The 23,390-nt window shown below is 47.0% G+C and overlaps 1 protein-coding gene across 3 annotated transcripts in view; it reads right to left on the bottom strand.

The window, feature by feature from the left end:
• FBN2 (fibrillin 2) overlaps positions 1-23,390 on the bottom strand; it is a 617,508-nt gene that overhangs the window by 454,011 nt on the left and 140,107 nt on the right. For all 3 annotated transcript variants that reach the window (XR_004537713.1, XM_033928968.1, XM_033928969.1), the window contains exon 6: positions 20,814-21,011. Coding sequence is in view for 2 of the 3 variants with exons in the window: in XM_033928968.1 (XP_033784859.1) it covers positions 20,814-21,011 (198 nt within the window). In the remaining variant the exon portion in view is untranslated. The remainder of the gene's footprint in view (positions 1-20,813; positions 21,012-23,390) is intronic.

Genomic DNA, 23,390 nt, shown 5'->3' with positions numbered 1-23,390 from the left:
AGTGGGTGACCTCCAAGCTAACCTCAATGGGATGGTGGGAGTGTTGGCAACTTAAGAGAATAAATTTTGTAACACTGTTTGGCCAAACTGTCCATCCCGTCTGGAGAAAGTATCCAGACAATAATGAGAGGTGAAGGTATGAACCGAGGACCAAGTGGCAGCCTTACAAATCTCCTCAATTGGTGTCGATCTGAGGAAGGCAACAGAGGCTGCCATTGCTCTGACCTTATGGGCTGTGACCCTACAAGGAAGGGATAATCCAGCCTGGGCATAGCAGGAAGAGATACAAGCCGCCATCCAGTTGGAGATGGTACGCTTCGATACAGGTCGTCCCAACTTGTTCGGATCAAAGGAGACGAAAAGTTGAGGAGCAGTTCTGTGTGGCTTGGTGCGATCCAGGTAGAAAGCCAAAGCACGTTTACAGTCCAGAGTGTGAAGAGCCGATTCTCCATGATGAGAATGAGGCTTTGGAAAAAATACTGGAAGTACAATGGACTGGTTGAGATGAAATTCAGAGACCACTTTAGGCAGGAATTTCGGATGAGTGCGGAGGACCACCTTGTCATGATGGAATACTGTGAACGGTGGATCCGCCACCAAGGCCTGAAGCTCACTGACCCTGCGAGCAGACGTGAGGGCCACCAGAAAAAACACTTTCCAGGTGAGATACTTAAGTGGAGCCCTGTTGAGAGGTTCAAATGGAGGCTTCATGAGTTGAGAAAGGACGACATTGAGATCCCAAACCACGGGAGGAGGTTTGATAGGAGGATTGACATGGAAAAGTCCTTTCATAAATCTGGAAACCACAGGATGAGCAGAAAGAGGTTTCCCCTGTAGAGGCTGATGGAAAGCCGCAATAGCACTCAGGTGGACTCTTATAGATGTAGACTTGAGACCAGACTGAGACAGGTGTAGAAGATAGTCCAACACAGAGGATAGGGAAGCTCGCTGAGGCTCCTTGGCATTGGAAATACACCAGGAAGAGAATCTAGTCCACTTTTGGGAGTAGCATTGTTGAGTAGCAGGCTTCCTGGAAGCCTCTAAGACATCCCTCACCGCTTGAGAAAACTGGTGAGGAGTTACGTTGAGAGGAACCAAGCTGTCAGGTGGAGAGACTGCAGGTTGGGATGAAGCAGTGATCCTTGATGTTGAGTAAGCAGAGAAGGAAACACTGGAAGAAGGACTGGTGTCCTGCTGCTGAGTTGAAACAGAAGGGAGAACCAAGGTTGTCTGGGCCACCGAGGAGCTATGAGAATCATGGTGGCTTGGTCTGATTTCAATTTGACCAGAGTCTTTTGAATGAGAGGAAAAGCATACAGAAATCGATTCCTCCAATCCAGCAGAAAGGCATCTGCCTCGAGGCGATGAGGAGTGTAGATCCTGGAGCAAAACTGAGGCAGTTTGAAGTTGTGGGGAGCCGCAAAGAGGTCTATCTGAGGCGTCCCCCATTGTGCAAAGATCTGATGAAGGGGGTTGGAATGGAGAGTCCATTCGTGAGGCTGGAGGAGTCGACTCAAGTTGTCTGCCAAGACATTGTCCTTCCCCTGAATGTAGACAGCTTTGAGGAAGGCATTGTGGCGAACTGCCCAATCCCAGACTCTGAGAGCTTCCTGGCAGAGGGAGGCCGATCCCGTGCCCCCCTGCTTGTTGACATAGTACATGGCGACCTGGTTGTCTGTGCGGATGAGGATCACCATGTCGTGAAGCAGATGTTGAAAAGCTTGAAGAGCGTAGAAGATTGCTCTGAGCTCCAGAAGATTGATCTGATGGAGGCGGTCCGCACTGGTCCAGAATCCCTGAGTGCGAAGCCCATCCAGATGAGCCCCCCAGGCATAGGCCGAGGAATCGGTTGTGAGAACCTTCTGATGAGGAGGAGTGTGAAACAGCAAACCTCTGGATAGATTCGAAGAGGTCATCCACCAAAGTAGAGACTGCCGAAGAGCAGGAGTGACTATGATGTGTCGAGTCAACGGGTCTGACACTTGAGTCCACTGAGAAGCTAGGGTCCACTGAGGAATTCTGAGATGGAGCCTGGCAAAGTCACATGAACTGTAGAGGCCATGTGGTCCAGGAGGACCATCATGTGTCTCGCTGAGATGGACTGGCGAGAAGATACAGACTGGCAGAGATGAAGAAGAGCATCCATGCGCTGAGGAGGAAGGAATGCTCGAAGCTGAATGGTGTCCAGTACCGCCCCGATGAAGGGAAGGGACTGGGTAGGCTGCAGATGGGATTTGGGGAAGTTGATCTCGAAGCCCAAGCTCTGCAGGAAGCAGATCGTTGTCAAGGTCGCTGAAATGACCTCTGGAGCAGAGGGGGCCTTGATGAGCCAGTCGTCGAGGTAGGGAAATACCTGAAGACCCCTGTTCCGGAGTGCAGCGGCCACCACCACCAGACACTTCGTGAAGACTCTGGGAGACGAGGACAGGCCGAAAGGAAGCACTCGATACTGCAGATGTAGATGTCCCACCTGAAATCTGAGGAATTGGCGGGAGGCCGGATGAATGGGAATGTGAGTGTAGGCCTCCTTGAGATCCAGAGAGCATAACCAGTTGTTCCGCTCGAGGAGGAGGTAGAGAGAAGCAAGGGTCAACATGCGAAACCTCTCCTTTACTAAAAACTTGTTGAGGACTCGAAGGTCCAGGATGGGTCGTAGGTCGCCCGTCTTCTTCGGGACGAGGAAGTACCAGGAGTAAAAACCCCGGTTGTGCTGGTCCACCGGGACCGGCTCGACGGCCCGAAGCCGAAGCAAAGCCTGAGCCTCCTGAAGGAGAAGGGCGGTCTGCGTTAAGTTGGAAGGATACTCTCTTGGAGGGTGGTCCGGGGGGACCCGATGGAAATGAAGAGAGTATCCTTCTCTTACGATGGAAAGGACCCAGAGGTCGGTGGTAATAGCCTCCCATCGATGGTAAAAATGATGGAGGCGACCCCCGATGGGAAAAATAGGGGGATGCAGAACGAGGTCGGTTATGCTCCCTGGAAGAGAGTCAAAAAGGCTGAGTAGCCTTCGGTGCAGCCGGCGGCTGAGGTTTCTGCTGAGCCTTCTGGGGAGGCTGTCTCTTCGCCGGTTGTCTCGCAGCAGGAGTCTGACGAGGGGTGTAGCGCCGCTGATAAATCAAAGGCGGTCTAGAAGGTCGAGACTGCTGAGGCTTGGGCTTAGGCCGAAGGATAGATTGAAAAGACTTTTCATGATCCGAAAGTTTCTTGGTAACAGTTTCGATAGACTCGTCGAATAAATCAGCGCCCGCACAAGGCACATTGGCAAGTCTGTCTTGGAGATTCGGATCCATGTCAATTGTCCGAAGCCATGCTAATCGACGCATGGCCATGGAACAGGCGGCAGCACGTGCCGAGAGCTCGAAGGCATCGTACGAGGACTGCATCAGCTGAAGACGTAGCTGGGAAAGGGAGGCTACCACTTCCTCGAACTCGAATCGAGCCTGAGCATCAATGTAAGGAGTAAACTTGCGGAGCACCGGCAAGAAGAACTCCAAATATGAAGAAAAAAAGAAATTATAATTGAGCACTCGAGACGCCATCATAGAATTCTGGTAGATTCTCCTACCGAACTTATCCATCGTTCTCCCCTCTCGTCCCGGTGGTACAGAGGCATAGACCTGGGAGGGATGAGAACGCTTGAGAGAGGACTCGACCAGCAGGGATTGGTGAGAGAGTTGAGCGCCCTCAAACCCCTTATGATGAACAATGCGGTATCTTGCATCCAATTTGCTCGGGACCGCAGGGATGGAGTACGGCGTCTCGAAACATCGCATGATTGTTTGATCCAGTAATTTATGCAGAGGAAGTCGAAGAGACTCCGCAGGAGGATTAGGCAAGTGCATGGTGTCGAGATACTCCTTAGAATACCGAGACCCAGTGTCCAAAGTCACATCCAAGTCATCCGCCATTTGCCGGAGGAAGGAAGAAAAAGACAACTGGTCCGCCAGTACCGGCCTCCGAGACGGGCTGGAGGAAGTAGAAGCCTCAGGATCCAGGGAGACTTGGGAGCGACAAGGAGAATAAGAGGTAGATGGCTCCTCGTACTCCGGCCCCTCCTGGGGAGATAAATCCGATGAGGAGTACCCCAGACGTGGCAGCTTCTTCTGTGGCGAAACCTCCGAGTGGCGCGAGGAGTGCCGAGAGGAGTGTCTGGATCGATGCCCCTCCCGGTGCCGGGAGGGAGAGCGAGAACATCTATACTTCGCATGGTCCCCCGAAGCTTCCAGTGAATGTATGGGACTGGAAGCGCTAGAGCGAAGGGGCGGAATGGAGGCCGCCTCCCGTGTTGCAGCCCAGGCCTGGTATGGAGTGCGGAAGAACTCTTCCTGTGATTTACTATGCCCAGGGCTTCGATCATCAGTCGGGGGAACGGCACCGTGATGGCGCGGAGGCGTAATGGGCTCTAAAGGAGGCATATCGCTAAAGGAAGCCCGCCTCGAGAGACCAGCCGCCCTTCGCCGCTCCTCCTCGTCAAGCAACGAGATCGATCGATGAGGAGGAGGGGGAGGGGGCGGTCCACCCCCTGGGACCGGGACCGGGAGGTCACCCTGGATGGAAGCGATTAATCTGGGCCCCATAGTCTGCATGAGCTCGACAAACTGAGCTTCCAGCAGGGACCGCAGCAAAGCCGATATGGAGGGATCCGCACCGAAAGGGGGTCCTCCAGCACGGTCTTCGCGCTCCTTCGTGGTCGAGTGCTTCTGCTTGGCAGCTTTCGGCACTTTAATGACCACAGGTGGAATAGTGGAAGGCGGTACCTGAGCCGAGGAGACGGGGACAGGCACCGACGTCGAACTCGTGGCCGAAGTCGGGGTAAACGAAGCCGGCTTCAAAAGGCCCGGACTCGCAGGAGCAGTCGCTGGTTTCGCATGGACAGGCGAAGCGGCTGATGAAGTCGAAGCCGAAGGTTCTTTAGCAGCTTCCATCTTGAACATCGACTCCCACAACAGGCAGCGCCGCTTAAACGCTTGCGCTGTTAGAGTAGAACAAGGCCGGCACGATTTCGGGAAATATTCTGGACCAAGACACTGCAGGCAGCGTCGATAAGGGTCCGTCAGCGAAATCGCGCGCTGGCACTTGCTACACCTTTTAAAACCGGTGATTGGCCGGGACATAGGCCGAAAAAGCTCCGCCGCTAGATCGAAGGAGCTGGGCCTGAGCCACGTGGCCGACCCGGCCGACTCGCCGGAAGAAAAATTTTTTTTTTTTTTTTTTAAATAAAAGAAAGAAAACACACGAAAAGAGGAAAAGAAATCCAAAATCGCGGAATTAGAAGGCAATAAAACGGGAATTCAGTCAGCGCAGAATTGAAGTAAAACTTATCAGCTCCGCGGAAAGAAAAGAACTGAGGAGACACGCCCGGTCCATCGGGCGGGAAGGCACTGGCGCATGCGCGGTACGGGCATCTCGAAACTTCTGAGTTTCTTCAAGCAATACATGCTTGTGAGACGTCCGTATCGGGGCTCTGTCGGATGACATCACCCACTAGTGAGAATACCTGCCTGCTTGTCCTGGGATAAGAAATATTACTTTATATTCATTGCTCTTGTTATCACCTTATTCCTAATCCTCTTCATACTGTTACTTGTTTTCTGCCTCCCCTTCCCATTTCCTCTCTACTCTTACTCCTTCCGCGCCCTCAGGTTCAACCTCTTCTGTGCCCGCTCCTATTTCTTCCCTTACTTCTACTTTCTCTCCTTCCCATAGATGCAACACATCTCCCTTCTGAGACTTGATACCCTCCATTTTCCCTCACTCTCCAAGACCTAACAACCTTACTATCAATGTTTTTGCTGCTTGCCTTCTTCCAGACCACTACTGAAGAGATAAATGATGGCACCGATTCTCTCCTCCAGGCCCTGGGGTCCAAATAGAGCCTATTTCTCGTCTATGTGGCACAAGTTAATACTCTCTCCCTGTTCTCACTTATGCAGCTATAATGTGGGCCTGCCTCTTTTCAGGCTATGCAGGCCCACTGTGACACTGCTTACCTCTTGCTCATGGTTAACACTAATGCTACATGCCTCCCTGGGAACATGTGGGCCTCCAGTGACACCAAGGAATTGAACTCATATATAACTTCCACAAGTGATAAAGAGCCAGTGTTATAGTGAGCTTAACTATGCGTACGTCAATGCTTAGGTATCTAGGGATTTTCAGACAGCCACCCGAGTAGCATAACTCATGGTGGTAAGATCCTCATTAATCCCAACCTAGCATTTATGACGTTTTAACAAATTTGTTCATTTTTACTTATTTCATCTATGTAATGTACTTTATGTATGTATAAGCCAACTTAGCTTTTATATATATGATTTCTGTCCCCTTATAAAAGCTAAGTTGGATTTATATACATACATAAAGTACATTACATAGATGAAATAAGTAAAAAGAAAAAATTTGTTAAAACGTCATAAATGATAGGTTGGGATTAATGAGGATCTTACCACCATGAGTTATGCTACTCGGGTGGCTGTCTGAAAATCCCTGGATACCTAAGCATTGACGTACGCATACTTAAGCTCATTATAACACTGGTTCTTTATCACTTGTGGAAGTTATATATAAGTTGATTTGGTGAATTGATAAAGAGGAAAGAAGTTTGGAAAATGGACCAAGGAAATGAAGCCTACTGGAGAAAAAACTGTAGAGTGACAGTCCATTTTGAAGCAGCTGAATAGAAGCATATACGTAAGTAGGTGCATCATGATGGTGTATACTTAAATGTACTCCTTGTATACATGTTCCTGGGGAGATAGTTTGAGTGGACCTATGATGAATTTTAGAAAGTAAGTAAATACATATTTTAGTGTATTTTAGAAAGTAAGTAAATACATATTAAGAGTGCATGCATAAATTTACAGAGCAGGTGTAAATTTATACAAGGGATCTTCAAAACATTTCTGCACTTTTATATTTTTAAACACTATTTATTAAATATCTCAAAGGCAAATTGTATCACTTTTCCACATAATCACCCTGTTTTGCGATACGGACATTGTACAACACGCCCTCTTACCACTTCTCCCACTCCAACCATTTCCAACAAAAATATGAAAGTGCAGAAACTTTTTGAAGAACCCTCATATATGAGAATCTGTGTTCCACTGGGGCTGATTCTAGATACCTATTAAAAAAAGGCACATGGGTGTCTATGGGGCCTTTATAAAATATACACCATTTTGGACTATTCATATAGGCACCGTGTTAAAAAAATCATCCCCCATGTGTGTCTGCACATCACTATATACATTGCAAGCATTCTACAACTGATGATAATATCATTACTGGGAAGAGGGACACTTACATTGTTAGTAATAATTCTATTGGAGAAGGTGATTGTTAAAAAGAATCTCTGTTATAATTAAGGTTTTACAGTTGTAAATTTCTTCCATGAGATGCAGAAGAGCATGTCTTCACTTCAGATTTTGTACGTTTAGCAAGTTTCAAATTATAAGGTCAAAACTTATCTTTAATCAATCCTATTCAGCAAATCTTTCTTCCTGGTTCCTCTGTTACAAACTGTGAACTTATTCCAGTTTCTGGAATTTCTTAAGTCACCTACGTCTTCTTTTTTCATTGTTTCTCCCAAATTCTTGAATTAGAAAAAGGATAACAAAAAAAATAAGATTCCACTCAAGATCACTTATTTGTCACAATCTGGGTTTTTACATTTAACAGTGAATTGCTGGTGCTTGGGCTGCTGCTGTCATGACATGAAAAAGCGCCAGGAAGGAGGGAAGTTGAGAGAGCGAGAGAGGCATCCCTGGCCTAACTCCTTCTATTTTCACTTCCCAGTCAAATCCGCAGCTTTTCTCCCCGTCTTTGTTTCATCTGTCCTAGACTAATTAAAATCCTTACATGGTATGGTATTCAAGTTCTATGTAAACCCCATGCTCCTATCCTCATTCTTTTCACCTTCTCATAGACATTTAGGGCTAGATAAAATCAGCTTTTTTATCTCACAGGAAGAGAATAGTAGAGGAAAAAAAACTCAACAAATCAAGCCCTTTAATGCATTATTTTCCTGTATCTTCTTGTAAGAATAAATGTGTTTTGGTATAAAATTATAATAAACTAGTCTTTAAGCCCGTTACATTAACAGGTGCTAGAATAGATGTCTGTCTGTCAGTGTTTCTTTATCTCTCTCTCCTTGGCCGCTGTCTGTATCCTTCTGTCTCCCCCTCCCCCCGAGCAAAGCTGTCTACCCCCAGCACCCACCTCCCCCCCCAAATGTCTCTCCATGGCCCTCTTCTGTCTTCCCACCCCAGAGCAAAGCTGTCTGTCCCCAGCACACCTCCCCCCAAAGCAGCCCCCTTTCCCTATCTCTCCATGGCCCCTTCTGTCTCCCCCAGCACACCCCTCCCCCCAAAGCAGCCCCCTTTCCCTCTCCCTGTCTCTCCATGGCCCCTTCTGTCTTTCTCCCAGAGCAAAGCTGTTTGCCCCTCCCCCTAAAGCAGCCCCCTTTTCCTCTCCCGCTGACTCTCTCTCTGGCCCCCTTTCTCTGTCTGTCTTTCTGTTCCTCTCCCTGCCCCTGTGTCTTTCTTTCTTTCTGTCTCCCTCCCTCCCTCTGTCTGTCATTTTTCCCCATTTCCCTGTGCAACAGCATTTCCATCCCACTTCCCTATGCAGCAGCAACAGCATTTCCCTCCTATCCCCCCCTTTCCTGTGCAGAAGCAGTAGCAGCATTTTCCCCCACCCCCCTTTCCCTTCTCTTCCCTGCTCCATTTGGCCCCTCCCCCTTCTTTTACTGCCCGATCTGGCCTGCTCCTGACCCTCCCACCGCCGACAAACCTCCAGGCTCCAGCCGCGTAGGCAGCACTTTAAACACGCTGTTTCGCGGCCTTCTACTGCCGATTTCCTCTGCCGCGTCTGTCTCCGATGATGTCACGTGAACTTTGTGTTACAACGCCAATCATAGGGCTCCTTTCTAAGATGCACTAATGGAGTTAGTGCACACTAAAGGCTCCTTTTACGAGGCCACGTAATAGCGTGCACTAATGTGCCAGCCATGCTAGCCGCTACCGCCTCCTCTTGAGCAGGCGGTAGTTTTTCAGCTAGTGCGGGGGTTAGCGTGCGCTAAAAATGTGCGTGCGATAAAGCCGCTAACGCGGCTTCGTAAAAGGAGCCCTAAATGCTAAAAAGCCCTGAACCCATAATGTGCTAGCTGGATAATGCAGGAACACCCCATTTCCACCCCTGACATACCCCTTCTAAAAATATTTCTAAAACAGTATGCAAAATACTGTAGGTTGCCTGTTGGCATTCACTAACCACGTGTTAAGGGCTTAATGCCCTTTAGTAAAAGGACTCCAAGGTTTCACTGTATGAAACAGAACATATGCTAAAATAGCATGAGTTGGTGGTAAAATACCACAAACAGGAGCCCATGTTGACAAATACACCTCTTACTGCCATTGAAAATCATTCCAAACTGTTCTGGAGTTATCTAGATTAGTGCTGCCCGATTCAGGAAAAAAAAATTTCGATTCGATCCGATTCAGTTTATTGAATTGGTTTTTCGATTTGATTCGGTTTTCCTGCCCAATTGGGTGTTGTTGTTTTTTCAAATATCCTGGTGGGTTTATTTTATAGCCTCTTCACCCCCTTTGCCCTCTCCTACCCACACTGGGTAAACAAAATAAACAAACAAAAATGATTTTTCCTCTCTGTTAAATCCTAGCTCACGTTCGCGGTCTTACATCAGCTCTGGCAGGATACACGTTTCAAATCTGACATATTGTAATCACATGGGAAATGTGAACTAGGCACCAGCAACAGGAAGAGCAGGTCAGAGAAGTGCTAGGCTCTCTGCACTGCCAGCTGACTGTACTGCTGTCAAACTGGGATTATTAGACCTTTTGGGAGGCAGGCGGGGGGGGGGGGGAGGGGGTATCAGAGTTGATTCCTATGTGTGAATGTGTGTGTTGGGGGGGTGCCAAAACAAATGTATACATTGGCCCCTGCTCACTGAAGATCTTTGGTATAGCACTGATGTATCTTTTCTACACTTAATACATTATACACATGGGTCAGTACACACACATGCATGTACCATACAGGAACACACAGATCTGTAGTGTGCATGTACTGTACATACCAGACAACAGTGCTGACACTACAAACATGACCCCAAACTATATACTCATGAGAGTGGCTGTATGCAGTCTGTATGCACATATATTGCACACACATACACACACGAGGGCAGTGCTGATTCTATACACATAGCACTGAACTGTGCACATACCGTACACATAGGCACATTCTGGATGTAAACCCCCCTCCTCTTACCTGCTAGCTAGGCTCTGGCGGCAGTGGTGCCTGAAAGGCATGAGATGGTAGTTCATGACGTCGAGCAGCAGCTTCTGAAAGATGTGGTCAGAGCGCATGAAGTCGACTGACTAGACACGCTCCATGAGCTTGGGCGCCGGAATGAGGGCAAAGCAGAGGCATTTCATAAGGTCTGGCGCGTGCTGCATGCGCGTCTCGCGCTGGTGCTCCAGCCAGAACACAGACATCCGGAAGAGCTAACTCGGACTCAATGGGTGGTGGCAGCGAGTCGAGCAAGGCGCGCGGCTCATTGAAGTTGAGCAGCAGCATGTCCTCCACCAGGTACTTGTTGGCCAGCTTCTTGGTCTCCTCCAGGCCAAGCAGGGTGGCGATCTTACACACCAGCTTATCTTCGGGCGACCAGGAGGGCATGCTAGGCTCGTCCTGTGGCCCCCACCTCCCGCCTGGCTACAGCACTTCCGAATTGGCCAGGCTATTTTTTTTAAAAATGAATCGATTCAAATCAATTCACCCAAAGTGAATCGGTGAATCGATTTGAATCGGAAATCGGGCAGCACTAATCTAGATAGCACTGAGGCAGTATGTGGGCAGAGAGTGAAATTATCTAGTTAGTGGTGTTATTCAGCATAGAGGTGTGCACGGAAACAGGATTGCGGGAATTCTGCGGGATTCCCACAGGGATCTCCCCCCCAGGTCTACGGGACTCACGCGGGGATCCCCCAGGTCTACGGGACTCTCGCGGGGATGGAACCGGGGTTCCAGAGACCTGGAAAGAGAATTAGAAGATAGACAAAAGCAGAAAGATGATGGAAAAACAAAATGTCCCACCAGCTAAGCAAGGGAGATGTTCATTTTGAGGGGGGGCTAAGCTCAAAGTGGGAGGCCCAGTCCCCTCTCATGGTTATGCCACCAATTGTGTTTAGTACAAAATGAAGTACTTGCTGAGTTTGTTTTGACACAGTTCAGTTTTGGCACATTTTTCTTTTGCTACTATTGTCCTGAAAAGTGCCTCTCTCAATTCTGCTTTAAATGATTTTGATGCTTTATTGTTTGATTCTTTACTCATTGCTGAATTAAAAACCATTTGTGGATCTTGGAAGGACCTCTCACAAGTTGCCTATGCCAGATGGTGGAATCAGATTTGTTTGCTCTACAGATATGAGCTTTATATTGCCAAAAAATCCAACTCTTATTTCTTTTAACAAGAAATAGTCGACCCCACAGTCACATGACCTAATGTCTATTCTAACTCTTTCCGGTGATGTATTCATCTCTTATTTCTGTTCACTGTTATTTGTTTATATTGTATTTTATTGTTGGTTTAAATAAACTAATACAGTGGTACCTTGGATTACGAGCATAATCCGTTCCAGGAGCATGCTCGTAATCCAAAATGCTCATTTATCAAAACAAAGTTCCCCATAGAAAATAGTGGCAACAGCAACGATTCATTCTAGAACCCGAGGTTTATACCTGTCGGGTGCCGGGTGCTGCAGCGCCGTCTCTTCCATCGGTCATCTGAAGAAGAACCCCACAGTGCCGCTTCGGGGGAGGGGGGATGCCAGCCACCGGAGAATCCCACAGTGCCGCTTCAGAGGGATGCCTCCTCCATCCGCCGGCCAGCCCTCCACATCGGATGCCCCCCGCATGCTGGAGAGCCCCCACCCGAGCCCACTCAGCCGAGCGCTGCCCCACCCGCACGCCGTGCACGACACGCACAACGCCAATGATTGACGCTGTGCACGTCACACGCAACGCGCAGGCGGGACAGCACCAAACCGCGCAGGCCCAGACACAGGTCCTCCAACCTGCGGAAGGCAACCGATGTAGAAGGCTGGCCGGAAGACGGAAGAGGAATCCCCCGAAGCGGCGCTTCCTGGACTGTAAGTGCTCGTTGATCGGGGCAGTGCTCGGTTTGCGAGTCGAAGTTTGCAGAGTGTTTTACTCATCTTGCAAAACACTCGCAAACTGGGTTACTCGCAAACCGAGGTACCACTGTACTTTAAAAAAAAAATCAAAACTTTCAGAAGTAATTGCTGCTTTTTATGGGGACAGGTAACTTTTATGGGGTGACGGGTGGGGATGGAGAGTTTTCCTCGCGGGGATGGAGGGGTTCCTCGTGGGGACGGGCGTCATCGGAGGGGATTCCTCATGGGAACGGGTGGGGACAGAAGAGATTATGGTGGGGACGGGCGGGAACAGGTGGGCTACTGGTGGGGCTGGGTGGGCTTTCTGTCCCTGCGCAACTCTCTAATTCAGCATCATTATTCAGACTAAAGAATGACATGGAGACAAATTTTCCCCGTCCCCGCGGGAATTCATTTTCCCGTCCCATCCCAGAGAGTTCTTTTCCTGTCCCTGCTCCATTCCTGAAAGCTCTGTTCTCATCTGCACAAGCTTCAAACACTTTAAAATCATAAGTGTTCGAGGCTTGTGCGGTTAAGGCAGAGCTTACGGGAATGGGGCAAGGACAGAGGCAGCAATAAAACTCACAGGGATGGGATGGGGAAATTGAGTTCCTGCGGGAACAGGGAAAAATTTGTCCTCATATAGAGAGGTTAGGACAGAAAAATTGCTATCTTAAGCTACCTATTTAGTTCTATGGATAGTGGTACTCAATACCACCATTATCTGAATAACTCTGGTGGTTGGCATTCTATACAGACAGTGGCTGGCAGTGAATATCTAGGAATATTTTTAAATTCTGCAGCCAGTGTTAAGGTCACATAATTACATATTAACATTTAAAATTCTTATCTATCAATTATATAAAAGTGTGATACACCAAATTGTAGTGAACACACCAACAGATCACAGCCAGTCATGGGCAGTTGAGTTCCACTGCATTCATTGAAAATGACCTTGGCTGGCCATGTCTGTGCAAGTGAATCCAAAGGGACCTCAAGGTATATCTGGTAAATTTTACAAGATCATGATCTACGGAACGGGATTTTTGTGCTATATCTAGGCCTTCAGTTAAGACAGGAAATGATGTGACCGAAGCTGTATTATCATGTAAAATGTAGGTTACAAAAATGTTAGCTAGAAATTATCAAATTAACAGTTACCTAGTACCAAAATACTCTACTGTGAAAAATTATAGGAAAACTGCCCAGATTTAGGCTGTACAGTACTAGACAGTATCATCTCAGATTCTCAGGCAAAATTTTCCCACATCCCCCCCGGCTAAGCTACTATAACTTTGAAAGATCACAGCTTCATGCTAACTCACAAGTATCAATTGCAAAGGCTCTTCCCATAGGACTAAAACAAACAGCATTAGCAAGCAGCTCAGAGTCTGTTGCATATTTCTGCCAAACTGAGGAGCGCTTTACATCAGATCGTACAACTTAAAATTTGCTACGGAGAATCTACTGCCTGGACCACAAAGATATACAGTATATGATTGTTTTTTGACCTTCTTCCAGGTAAAGGGAAGGAGGCTGCTTTGTGGACTAAAAAAAAATAAATGTGCAGATTTCCTTGTTCATATTTGGTTTAGTGCAGTGGTCTCAAACTCAAACCCTTTCCAGGGCCACATTTTGGATTTGTAGGTACTTGGAGAGCCTCAGAAAAATTAGTTAAAGTCTTATTAAAGAAATGACAATTTTGCATGATGTAAAACTCTTTATAGTTTATAAATCTTTCCTTTTGGTTAAGCCTTAATAATAATATTGTCGTTTATAGCTAAAGAGACATTTGATCAAGAAACTGTTTAATTTTACTTTTGTGATTATGATAAACATACCGAGGGCCTCAAAATAGTACCTGGCGGGCCGCATGTGGCCCCCGGGCCGCGATTTTGAGACCACTGGTTTAGTGTTTACTTGAACTAAAAATTGCAGTTATGTCTCCACCCCCCCCACCCCCAACATGTTAACTTCAGTGGGATTTAACTACGTAGGAGAACTCTTACTCAGGTAAATCTTGCTGGCTAGGAGAGTGGGGTGTAGTGGTTAGAGCTGCTCTTTGAAATTCTGGGCATGTCACCTTTAACTAAGGTACATTAGCTGTTTTAGTGCACGCTAAATGCTAATGCATCCATAGACTTATAATGGGCGCATTAGCGTTTAGAGCACGCTAAAACAGCTAACGCACCTTAGTAAAAGGACCCCTTAATCCTCCACTGCCCCAGGTACATTAGATTGCATCCATCCAAGGGTAATCAAGGAACTGAAAGGGACTATAGGTGAACTGCTTCAACTGAAGGGTTCTGGAAGACTGGAAGGTGGTGAATGTTACGGCGATCCTCAAGAAAGGTTCGAGGGGTGATCCGGGAAACTACAGACCAGTGAGTCTGACCTTGGTACTGGGAAAGATGGTAGAAGCGCTGATAAAGGACCGCATTATTGAGCACCTTGACGGACACGACCTGATGAGGACCAGCCAGCATGGCTTCAGCAGAGGAAGATCTTGCTTGATGAACTTGCTGCACTTCTTCGAGGGAGTAGACAGATGGATAGACAAGGGTGACCCAGTTGACATTATATATCTGGATTTTCAGAAGGCTTTCGACAAGGTTCCGCATGAACGACTACTTCGAAAAATTGCAAGTCATGGAATCGAGGGTGAAATACTCACGTGGATTAAAAATTGGCTGGCGGATAGGAAACAGAGAGTGGGAATAAATGGACAATACTTGGACTGGAAAAGCGTCACCAGTGGAGTGCCGCAGGGTTCGGTGCTTGGATCTGTGCTCTTCAACATATTTATAAACGATCTGGAAATTGGTACGACGAGTGAGGTGATTAAATTTGCAGACGATACAAAGTTATTCATAGTGAAGACGCAGGAGGATTGCGAACATCTGCAATGTGACATAAACACGCTCGAGAAATGGGCCGCGACATGGCAGATGAGGTTCAACATGGATAAGTTGTAAGGTGATGCAGGTCGATAACAAAAATCTTATGCACAAATACAGGATGTCAGGGGCGGTACTTGGAGAGACCCCCCAGGAAAGAGACTTGGGAGTACTGGTTGACAAGACAATGAAGCCGTCCGCGCAATGTGCGGCTGCGGCAAAAAGGGAAAACAGAATGCTGGGAATGATTATGAAGAGGATCACGAACAGTTAAGAGAGAGTTGTCATGCCGCTGTACCGGGCCATGGTGCGCCCTCACGTGGAGTACTGCATCCAGCACTGGTCGCCGTACACGAAGAAGGACACAGTACTACTCGAAAGGGTCCAGAGAAGAGCGACTAAAATGGTAAAGGGGCTGGAGGAGTTGCCGTACAGTGAGAAATTAGAGAAACTGGGCCTCTTCTCCCTTGAAAAGAGAAGACTGAGAGGGGACATGATCGAAACATTCAAGATACTGAAGGGAATAGACTTAGTGGATAAAGACAGGTTGTTCATCCTCTCCAAGGTAGGGAGAACGAGAGGGCACTCTCTAAAGTTAAAAGGGGATAGATTCTGTACAAACGTAAGGAAGTTCTTCTTCACCCAGAGAATGGTGGAAAATTGGAATGCTCTTCCGGAGGCGGTTATAGGGGAAAACACCCTCCAGGGATTTAAGACAAAGTTGGACGGGTTCCTATTGAACCAGTACGTAAGCAGGTAGGGTTTATCTCAGGGCACTGGTCTTTGACCTGGGGGCCACCGCGGGAGCGGACTGCTGGGCACGATGGACCACTGGTCTGACCCAGCAGCTGCAAATTCTTATGTTCTTATGCATTAGCGTTTAGCACACGCTAAAACGGCTAACACACCTTAGTAAAGGGACCCCTTAATCCTCCACTGCCCCAGGTACATTAGATTGTAAGCCCACTGGGACAGATAGGGAAAATGCTTAAGTACCTAATTTGTAACCCGTTCTGAGCTCCTTAGGGAGGATGGGCTAAAAAAAAAAAAAGCCAAAGCATATATTCAGCTGCCCTTAACTAGATAGTCTCACTGAATATCTTCTCTGATTGCCGCGGCACTAGTATCAGGGCAGTCCAGGAACAGTCTAGGGAAAAAACCTGGAGATGGCCCTGCATAAGATTCTGGTGAGACCTCATTTGGGATATTGTGCTGGCGTCGGCTCCCTTATGACATCATTTCCGGGTCATAGGACCTTGATCAGGTCCTATGACCCGGAAATGATGTCATAAGGGAGTGCGAGCAGTGGGTGGAAGATGCTGCTCATGCTGGTGAACATTTCAAGAGGTACACGGGGGTGGGGGAGTCGCTAAAGCCCTGGGGGAGAGTTGTTGGGAGGATTCCCAAGCAGCAGTGGGGGGAGATGCCCAAGCAGCGGAGAAGAGGTTGGGCGCTGCTTGGGCACCTCCCCCCACTGCTGCTTGGGAATCCTCCCAACAACTCTCCCCCAGGGCTTTAGCGACTCCCCCACCCCCGTGTACCTCTTGAAATGTTCACCAGCGTGAGCAGCATCTTCCACCCACTGCTCGCACTCCCTTATGACATCATTTCTGGGTCATAGGACCTGATCAAGGTCCTATGACCCGGAAATGATGTCATAAGGGAGCGCAGGTGGCAAGTAGAAGATGCTGTTTGAGCCAGTGAACATTTAAAGAGGTATGCGGGGGTGGGGGGGAACAGAGAGGAGGAGAGGCGCCGGCGATGGCGCCCCCCCCCCTGTGAAGATGGTGTCCAAGGCAGTCCACCCCCCATCCCGCACCACCCTTTCTATGCCACTGAGTCAGTGCAGAGGGTGGCTACTAAAATGATCAGTGATCTTTGTCATAAGGCATAGGAGGACAGTCTTAAAGCTCTCAACATGTATATCTTCTTTCAAGTTCAAATTTTACAGTTATACAAATGAAATAACTATCGTTGTCCCAAGCTCGTCCTTATCACCTGAACATAAGAATTGCCGCTGCTGGGTCAGAACAATGGTCCATCCTGCCCAGCAGTCCGCTCACGCGGTGGCCCCAAGGTCAAGACCAGTGCTCCAAATGAGTCCAGTCTCACCAGTTTAGCAGGAACTTGTCCAACTTTGTCTTGAAACCCTGGAAGGTGTTTTCCCCTAAAACAGCCTCCGGTTGTCTACCACTCTCTGGGTGAAGAAGAACTTCCTTACGTTTGTACGGAATCTATTCCCTTTCGACTTTAGAGAGTGCCCTCTCGTTCTCCCTACCTTGGAGAGGGTGAATAGTCTGTCTTTCTCTACTAAGTCTATTCCCTTCAGTATTTTGAATGTTTCGATCGTGTCCCCTACAATGATCATTCGGGTAGTAGAATTATGGATGAGAGAATTTAAATTGAAGCTCAATACAGAAAAAACTAACCCCCTGTTTTACTAAGGTGTGCTATGGGTTTTAGCGCGTGCTAACTCGTCCATAGACTAACATGTATGCACTAGCGTTTAGCATGTGCTAATATTTAGTGCGTGCAAAAACGCGTAGCACACCTTTTTTAAAAGGAGCCCCTAATTTTTTTTTCTAGCAACACCTTTAGAGAAAATAAAAGAAGACACACTAAATCTGAATGGGCATATCTATCCTATTTCTCCTGTTATTAAAATCTTGGGTATCTATTTAGATCAAAATCTTTCTTTCAATGCCCAGGTTAATGCCCTGGTCAAAAAAAAAGCTATTTTATGTTGTGGAAACTTCGCACTGTCTTACCCTATTTTTAATTCTCCGTTTTCAGACTTCTCGTGCAGTCTTTGATCTTAAGCCAGGGGTCTCAAAGTCCCTCCTCGAGGGCCGCAATCCAGTTGGGTTTTCAGGATTTCCCCAATGACTATGCATGAGATCTATGGGCATGCACTTGGTTTCACTGCATATTTATTGGGGAAATCCTGAAAACCCGACTGGATTGGGGCCCTCGAGGAGGGTCTTTGAGATCCCCATCTTAAGCCTTTTGGACTATTGTAATATTATCTATTTAGCATCCCCTAAGAAGAATATTAATAGACTGCAACATATTCAGAATACGGCAGTCCGATTGATTTTCAATCTGAAAAAAAAACTTATCACGTAATGAAATACTATCAGATTTTGAACTGGCTTCCAATTGAAGCAAGGATTCTTTTTAAAATAGGTTGCATTTGTTATAAGGCATTATATGGATTGATACCTACTTACCTTGTGGATCATTTTAACTTTATGGATGGAAAGCCAACCTTGCGCAAACTTCATCTATTTTCATTTCCAACAGTAAAGGCCTGCATTTACAAGCGTTTTTTCAATAGAACATTAGCTTACCAAGCTGGCTTCTGAGGCAAGAATTTTAACATCTTGATATCTAATTTCTGTTGGTATCAAACTTTTAGAAGACGCTTAAAACTCATCTCTTTGCCAAATTTTATAAATAAGTATTCTGTAACTTAAGTATTTAATTCCCTGTGCTTTCATCACATCGAACTGAGAGGTTTTGCAGTATATAAATGGTTTGTTATGTTATGTTATTTTAGAAGAAAGAGGGGCGATATGATAGACATTTAAATGCCTCTGTGGCATAAATGAACATGAGGCGAGTCTCTTACAATTGAAAGAAAGATCTGAAATGAGGAGGCATAGGCTGAAGGTGAAAGACGACAGATGCAGAAGTAACCTAAAGAAATACTTCTTCAAAAAAAGGATGGTGAATTTATGGAAAGGCCTCCCAGTGGAGGTGGTGGAAGTGAATCTGTATCTGAATTCAAGAAAGCTCATGACAAGTACATAGGATCTCTAAGGAAGTAAAAGGGATAGTGGATGGCATGGATTAGCAGACTGGGCATGGATGGGCAGATATGGTCTTTATCTGCTTTCATTTTTCTCTGTTTCTATAGTTCTAGCCAGTTAATGGCAATTTTCAATCTATTGACCAGGTAAATCCGTGGATAAAGTTAGGACAGAAAAATGATTGTTCTAACTTTACATGGATTTTTAGCTGGGTACTAGTCTGAATATTAATCCGTACCTGGATAACTTCTGGTATTCAGCTGTGTAAAATAACCTGAGCAGGTTTTGGGGTTAGGCCTATGCACACACAGTCATACAAAAACATAAAAGGTGCAACAAAACTCTATTAGTTCAGAAACCTGAGTCCTGTTACTTCACAAGCTTAGGGAAAGGAAAAGTAATCTCTTAGGGCCAGATTCTCAAAACTCGCTGGTAAAATCCGGCGAGTTGATGTAGTGGCCGTAGTGGGAGAAATCTTTTACAGGCAATTCTCCACCTAATAGCACGCAAATTATATGCTTGCTATTTGTGTGGAGAATTGCCAGTAAAAAGAGGGAGGAACTGTGCCTGTCACTTGCGCAGAAGAGCAATTGCTAAGCACAGCTCCTCCCTTCTGTCAATGCTGCTCTACTTGCCCGATCAATTGAGCCACAGGTCTCCCCAAGTTCTGCCAGCTCAGCTGACTGACAAGCAGGGAGAGAACAGAGGGAAATATTACCCCTACTGCCAGCACCCCTCCTTATCTGCTGCTGTTCCCCACCCACACACACACCCTGTACAAGATCGGCAGGAGGGATGCCTACCCTTTCCTACTGCCGACAGAGGCCTTAGGTACCTGGGCAAATCAGAGCCTTAGGCACCTCCCTGGTGCATCCCAGGATGCACCTGGAAGGGGAAAGCCCACCATTTTGAAGAGGCAGGTCTGCCAGCCGGAGGGAGTAGCATCCCTCCAGCTGGCCTTCATCTTAAAGGTACGGGGGGATCCGGGGGTCAGGGCCCCTGGTGGGGGAAGAAGTGGGCATCACTCCTGCTGTCTTTCAATCTAAAGGTGCAGGGGTGGGAGTGGCAGGAGACAACAATATCATCTGGGCCATCAAATGGCCCTGGGGAGATTAGTGGGAGGGAGGAATAAGGGGTCTTTATTTTCATTTGGGGGGGAGGGTCCTGAGCTGTCAAGCCTTACTTTCCTGTCAGTGCCTAAGCCAATCAGTGCCACCCCAGAGCAAAGTCCACATATATTCAGCATAAGAAGTTGGTTGGCTTACCTCAGCCAAGCAGAGTATCTAGCTATTGTAGTCAAGGCGTATACTTGGGAACACTACTTCCTTCCTTCCCCTGGATGCCTCCTCAACCCATACCTTGGAAAGATCTCTCCTCCTGGAGACTTCTTGCCTTGGTGCCTCTCTGAACTGTTCCACACTAGGACATATGAACTCCCCTCTGCCCGTGTTCTGCCCCCTTGACTCAGCAGGGTTGTTTCACCTCCCCTAAGGTACCTGACTCTTGAGCTAGCGCCTCCTGCTATACAGTGGTGCAACTGCAGTATCAGTGTGGGGAGTGCTGTTTACTATCCCACTCACTCCTTCACAAGCCATTACCAATCAGGAGCTGCGTGTCAATGCAGCTCCTGATTGGTAAGGCCCGACTTTAGTGCAGGAAGAGGCAGTCAGAGCATACCACGAGTGATTTCCTTTACTCGCCGGTGCTCAGGCTGCTCTCTCCTGCCGCTCCGGCTGCCCTCTCCTGTCTCCCCTGCTGAAAACCGTATTCGCGTTTTTTCAAGATTCACGGGGGTTCCTAAAACGGAACCCCCGCGAATATCGAGAGAGTACTGTAAAGATTTTACCTAAGGACCAACCAAAAGATGTAAAAAATGCCCATGATCTAAGAAATGGAACATTTACCTTGACAAGCTCCACTGCGGATGTTAGGAATGAAACCACGACGGCACGGCTGGGGCTGCGCAGGGCATATCTCACAAGGGTGACCCCAGGCACGCCCAATTGTAGCACAACAAAGTGTTTTTGTGCAAACAATACCCGTGACCTGGCCCTGGCACATCTGATTGCTGACCTTAGTAAAGCAAGGACCCGTCCTGTAGTCTGTAAAACAAGAACACATAGGAGAAAATCAAATTAATTTTTAATAGTTTGTTCTATTTTTGATTGAAAACCTTTTATTTTTTTAAATCCTCAAAGCAGGTTCCAATTAAAAACAAAGCACAATCCCATAAGGCACACAATAATTTATAACATAGTGAAAAAGAACATAAAATAATTGACAGAAAGTCCATATTTAGGCTTGGTTTATAGAAAAGCACTTATGCCTGGGAACTGTGACTAAATTTAGGCATGGTTATTTGCACCAAGGAAAACGTGTACCTAAATTGAAACGCGGAGGTTCTAATTCTGTAATTATGCACGTAATTTAAACACCCCCCACGATCTGCCTATGATCCACCTGTTTCCATGCTCTCTTTTTTGACTCGGGCCTAAATTTACATACCTGTACATAACCCTTAATTGATTCCAATTAACACCAATAATTGCTTGTTAAAATGTTAATTATCAGCACTAATTAGTTTGTTATTCAATTAAATTGTGTACGCAATTTGGGTACAATACCAATTTTGGGCAAATTTTGTAGAAGTAGAGGGTTTATGTCTGCAAGCAGTTTTCAGCTACAGACTTTACACCAGTTTTGACACTAAACTTAAGCATGTAATTTCACTTGAAAAATTGCTCCAAAAAACTGCATATGTAGGGGTCTTTTTACAAAGCTGCAGTAGAAAGTGACCTTAGCATGCCCCGACGCAGGTCTTTCCTGCATGCTAAAGCCATTTCTACTGCAGCTGGAAAATGGCTGATTTTCCATTCCGAATTAATGACCGTGTGGTAATATTACCATTAGCATGCGACCATTAACAAAAATTAGTGCATGAGCCTTTACCACCACCTATTGCAGGGGTAGGCAATTCCAGTCCTCGAGAGCCAGAGCCAGATCAGGTTTTCAGGATACCCACAATAAATATACATGAGATAGATTTGCATCTCAAGGAGGCAGTGCATGCAAATCCATCTCATACATATTCATTGTGGATATCCTGATAACCTGACCTGTCTCTGGCTCTCGAGGACTGGAATTGCCTACCCCTGGACCTATTTCAAAGGCAGTAAGGGTTCAAGTGCTAATCAGTATGAGGCAATGCCTATGCATTAACTGATCAGTGCAGAAACTGCCACTCCACACACCCCAGTCATACTCCCTTGGGCAAAAAATAAAAGACATTTTTTTTTAAATCTGTGCAATGCATGCACATTTCAAACTTATCACAGGGCACCTCACAGGAAATCTTTTTATGCTGTAGTAAAAGGACCCCATAGTGATACACATTACTTTTTATATATAAGTGAAAAACCCTCCCTTTCTTTGTCTCCAGTATGCCTCTTCAAGTCAGGGGGGAAATAACATGTAGTCCTCATGAGCCCAGAGCTGTAGGAGGCCCAGGACCTCTGCCATGTGATATAGCATCTCCCCCCCTCCTTCCAGTTGGTTCCAGACTCTTCTGGGCTGCCAGTCAGCATCTATTTAGGAAACCAGCATTAAGCAGTAACAGCCATAAACCATGAAGTGCTTGTGGCAGGCACGAGTTGTAGCGCTTTAGGAAAGCTGCACCCTGGTTCTTCTCCTGCTCAGTGGGGTCACTGTTCAAAGCACCAGCACTGCTAGTCTAGGCAAGTACTGAGAGGGGAAGGGAGGGTTGGGGGCTGGGAAGCTGCTGGACTAAGAAAAATAAAGGGAGAGCTGCTACTACACCGGGAGGGGACGGTTGGAGGCTGGGAAGCTGCTGGACTAAGGAAAATAAAGGGAGAGCTGCTACTGGACCTGGAGGGAGGGACGGAGGGAGAAGGAGAGATGCTGCTGGGAGAGGAAGAGGGGAAGGGAAGAGAGTTGTTGGATAGGGGGAGGAGGGAAGGGAAAAGGGGTACTGCTGGACATGGGATAAGGAGAAAAGGAAGGCTCACAATCTATCTAACGTACCTGGGGCAATGGGGGGATTAAGTGACTTGCCCAGGGTCACAAGGAGCAGCATGGGTTTGAATCCTCTTATGATTGCTATAATTCTAGGGTTGAATATTCTCACCATAAGCATAGCACTATTCCACACATAATTTTTCCCATAGTTTGAAGCAGGAGCAGATCGATAATGATCTAGGCCCCCGGGCAGTAAGGTTCCAGCATATGTTTTGGAAACAAAGTAACAAAAAAAAACTGTGGCAGTAGCTATCAGTGTCCCGATCCCTTCCATACTCTCCCGTAGGTGGCCCAGACAGAAGAAAACCGGTTGCAAAGCCTGCGCAGGCGATCTGAATGACTTAACCAGTCCCAACTCCCTCTGATGTTCACTTGGGGGGCAGGACTGGCCAAAAGCCATGCAAAGTGCCTATCAGCTGGCTCTATGACTGTTTTTCTTCTGTCTG

This window comes from Geotrypetes seraphini, chromosome 1 (genome assembly GCF_902459505.1).
Source record: "Geotrypetes seraphini chromosome 1, aGeoSer1.1, whole genome shotgun sequence".
Classification (NCBI taxonomy): domain Eukaryota; kingdom Metazoa; phylum Chordata; class Amphibia; order Gymnophiona; family Dermophiidae; genus Geotrypetes; species Geotrypetes seraphini.
The sequence above is the reverse complement of the archived record's forward strand: the minus strand, read 5'-3'. Positions and strand labels throughout refer to the sequence as shown.